This window comes from Capricornis sumatraensis, chromosome 18 (assembly GCF_032405125.1).
Source record: "Capricornis sumatraensis isolate serow.1 chromosome 18, serow.2, whole genome shotgun sequence".
Lineage (NCBI taxonomy): Eukaryota > Metazoa > Chordata > Mammalia > Artiodactyla > Bovidae > Capricornis > Capricornis sumatraensis.
In genome coordinates this window covers 27,668,687-27,673,056 of record NC_091086.1, presented here as the reverse complement: position 1 = coordinate 27,673,056, position 4,370 = coordinate 27,668,687, and the positions used below count along the sequence as shown (strand labels likewise).

General features: G+C 40.5%; 1 protein-coding gene across 1 annotated transcript; it reads left to right on the top strand.

Moving 5' to 3' along the window:
- Positions 1 to 1,758: 1,758 nt before the first annotated feature.
- GAPT (GRB2 binding adaptor protein, transmembrane) lies at positions 1,759 to 2,235 on the top strand. The gene has a single exon (XM_068990361.1). The coding sequence runs from the start codon at positions 1,759 to 1,761 to the stop codon at positions 2,233 to 2,235; it is 477 nt and encodes a 158-aa protein (XP_068846462.1).
- The last annotated feature ends 2,135 nt before the right edge of the window (positions 2,236 to 4,370 follow it).

Here is a 4,370-nt window from a genome sequence, read left to right as displayed (position 1 = left end):
TGTGGTAAATAGTTCATGGTACATGCAAATATCATATCACCATTTGTATAACTTAAACTGATACAGTGTGGTATATCAATTATATATCTCAATAAAACTGGAAGAAAACAACAATGATGAAAACAATGTTGGATGTAAGTGTATCTGTGTCTAGTCTAAAAACATACAGCAGTAATGTTTTGTTGATAAAATAAATCATAGTAGAACATTCAGAGTAGTTGAATACTTCCAGTTTCTCTCCCCTCTGCCATTTTAAAGCATCAACAGGTAAAACTATAAAATTATCTTAATTAAATGAAAGTTTTTTGCTGGAAGTTGTGATTAGACTAGTGATAGGAAGACTCAAATTCTGTTTTAAATATTTTGGTTACAGGTATTTTGTTTTTACATCAAAGGACTCTTTTCTTAAGTACACACTGTACCCTTTACAAGACATGTCTTGCATTTTAAACTATCAGCTTAAACAGATGCTTAGATTTTGAGTCCTATGTTTATTTAATAATTTATTCAATAAATATTGACTGAGTGTCTTTTCTGTGCTAGGTGCTAAACATATTCTCTAGGGATTTACAGAGGAAAAGACCTGATCTCTCTCCACCATATAACCAGACAGAAAGACACAATTTTGTGTAATTTAAGTTGTCATGCTGTAATAGAGAAAGTGAAAGTCGCTTAGTCACATCTGACTCTTTGCGACCCCATGGACTATGTAGTCCACAGAATTCTCCAGGCCAGAATACTGGAGTGGGTAACCTTTCCCTTCTCCAGGGGATCTTCCCAACCCAGGGATTGAACCCAGGTCTTCCACATTGCAGGCGGATTCTTTACCAGCTGAGCCACAAGGGAAGCCCCTATAATAGAGAACTGACTCTTTAATATGGGAATACCAAGAAAGGTGTGATTAAGAAATAGACATGGTCTCCGACCGCTAGAAAGAGGGGCAGGCGAGGCTTCACAGAGGAGGTGATAGGGGATAGAAATGATTGTCCATCTGTACTCTTCTCCCTTGCCTCCTGTTGTGTTCGAAGCATTATCTTTCTCTTGAAGACGATTAGCCTTACTGTCAAAAACAATGTTGAAATCTAAGTGATAAAACCACTCAGACTTCAGCAGACATGTCATTCTAACTCTCCCACCCCCTCACACCAGTGAGGACTGTATTCTATGTTAAAATAAAAACTCACTGAATACAACAGCTAGTACTGCCTTCTATATTAAAGCAAAAACCCAGTGCTGCAACTAGCGCAGTACTATATTCTATCTTGAAGGAAGAGTTTACTAAATGCCGATGCTTAATGTACTGATAGAAATTAGCAGGTTTTTTTTATTATGCTTGTATTAAATATGCAATTAAAATGTTTTTAATTTATAGCAGGCACCTGGATGGCAGATCGTTCAACCTTCCCTTTCTTGAGTTTTCTACTCTGTTATTATTTTCCACTCATTTGTGCTTCATTTTGTGATTCATTGATAGCAAAGGAAGCGGAGTTGGATAAAATCCCTTCTGACACAGTACAATTATACAATAACAATTGTGTAATCATCAGATACAACGAGAGCCAGCTTCCAAAATCAAGGTTACTCAATCTCTCCTCTGACACCAAGATCTTGCCATATAATGTCCTTTCATATCTGAAATGCCAAAACAAGCTTCGGAAATTACTTTCAAACAACACTTTATGAGAAATTACAGTGGCTTGTACCTGTGAGTTCATTAAGGGCTTCACCATAGTAACAAACGACATTGTTGGTGCAGAGATGCTGAGAATCTGTGGAAATACTTCAGTGGCCATGTCTATAGGAATTTCCCTTCTTTTACTGTTGGTGATCTGTGGAATCGGGTGTGTTTGGCAGTGGAAACACCAGAATACCATGCAATTTACCTTACCAAAGTTTTTGCAGAGGAGGAGAAGCAGGAGAAAAGACTGTACTAAAACATTCTTCTTGAGTCCCCAGTTTATCAGCCCAAGGCATAAAATCTCAGTTCCAACTCAAGACCGCCATTCTGCTGGGAAGGACACCAACATCCATGACAACTATGAAAATGTGAAAGTGCGTCCTCCCGAAGCTGAAGGAGAAACGGACAAGAAACTGTATGAAAATACTTGGCAGACCAATCCCGAGGAGCATATCTATGGAAACGAGACACCGTGTGACTATTATAACTTCGAGAAGCCTAGTACTTCTGAAGCCCCTCAAGAGGAAGACATATATGTTCTTCCAGATTCATATTAATTTTGCAAAATGCATATTTAGTTATTGGAGGGTAAATATTCTCTGAGGCTTTATTGAACTGATACCATCAAATTCTTCTGTTGGAACTTGATGATCTCCTTTATTGCCACCCTTCTGAATCCTATGTGTATCACTGTGGATTAATTCTAGATATCCTCGCCATCCCTCTTGGATTAATTCTGAATTGTGTTTCATTGATTCTCCCTTCTGAGCATTACTTGCTATCCTTTTCTATCTGGACCACTGTTCTGGCTCGGGATTATCACCGTCTGCTCACTAGTCTTTCTGGCTTGAGTTCCTACATACTCAGTGATGCCGCATAACTGCAGAATCCTTGAGACGCTGCCAGATTCGTCTTCAGAAAACATTCCCAGTGGACACATCACTCCTCTGCATAAAACCTCTTACTGTCTCCTCTTTGCAAAAGACATACTACTCAGAATTCTAACTCCAGAATTTTACACAGTTCAAACTCACTTTTCCAGCGATTTATGTTAATCTCGCACTTCTCTGTGTTCATCAAAACCTGCCAAACCCATCTCTCCTCCTCAGCTTTCCTTGTCTGCCCCCTCTTAAGCCTGCCTTGGACCATAACTTCTTCCTTCTGAGTCTTTGAATCATTCCAAACCCACGTATACCATTTTTCTTTCCTGGTGTCCTCTAGATTTTGCTGCCTGTTCAGTTCTTTGGGCATTTAAACATATGAGTGTTTGCAATGGCATTTTATTATTCAGTGTTGTATGAAAATGTCCTAAATCCCATACTAAATAGTAAGGAACTGCCTTGTATTCATATTTTAACCCCAATGTCTATAGACTGCCATATGAGGCACTCAGTATTGTTCAGTTGACAAGAATTGAACTGTACTTTTCACCAAGTACTTTTGGAAACAATCTAATAAATCCATCCATCCAAGGAATATTTATTGAGTACCTTCTATTTACTTCTTAGTGTGCTGTACACATGGACGGGGTAAAACAGTGAAAAGAAAGACATGGGTCCTGAGCACACGCTGCCTAGTATGAAAGAAAAGACAATCAACAACTACTATGCTCTTTATTAAGCTATGATACTTCTTAAACCCACCGTTGGATATGCTGCTCTAAATTGCTCAGGCTGGACTCTGCAAACTACCTTTTTCCTTTGCCAGGTGTATCCACATTAGGATCTCTCAACCAGGGAAGGCTGGTAGGTAATAAACAGGAAGCAAAGGGGGCCTGCCCCTTCTTGTTCTCCCTGTTGTCCTGAGAGGTACTATTTTCGTTTAAGTTACTCCAGCATCACTGGTGGTTCGCAGTTTCCAGTTTCTTCCAGCACTCTTTAGTAAAAGCAACTTCTTTGCACCTTGTCAGAGACGCCAGCAGCAGCCAAGCAGCACCCTTCCCTTAGTATCTGAGAAGCAGCTCCTGCAGCCCTCCTCCAAGCTCCCGAGGGACCAGCAGGAAACAAATGGCACCTACAGCTCCAGGTCCCAGTCCCCCTCCAAGTTTCTGATGATCCCCAGTCTTAGGTATGGTGGCTATTTCCTGCACTCACTGTCTCTCTGGTACCTCAATGGCATCTTTCTGTGTTTTCAGTCTATCAGTACTTTTGTGGTTGTTTTTTAATTAATGCTGTATATTCAGTTCTCCATTTTAAAACAAACTGGTATGGTTTCTGTTTCCCAAAATGGACCCTGAGTGATACAACTAAAAATGATACAGTAGGTGTTCTGAAGGAAAAAAGCATTCTGTGTTTGAGAACAATGGCATTTGGTAGGGAAAAGGATTCGAATTTTAATCAGATTACCAAAGGAGGCCTGTCTAAAGGGACACTTAAGCTGAGACCTGAGGGTGAAAGGGGCTCTCCGTGTAGATGTGGTGTGACAGGGATGGGACCAGCGCGTGGAAAGACTCTGAGGCATGACGGAAGCTATGGCGCTCTGGGAACTTAAGGATAGCCATGGTGCCTGGAGCTTAGGGAGGACTGAAGTGACACCTGGTAGGTCAGCAAAGAAGGAAACAGCAGACAATGCAAATTCTCGTCGGTCTCGCTAAGTGGCTCAGGCTCTAATATGGTGGCAAATGGAATCTAACGAACAGTTTTAAGCAGACGAGTGACATAAAATTACATTTTTTAAAGAGCTGCGGGGTTGA

Coding starts and splice junctions, on each gene's coding strand:
- GAPT (XM_068990361.1), top strand. CDS start 1,759: ATGCTGAGAATCTGTGGAAATACTTCAGTGGCCATGTCTATAGGAATT.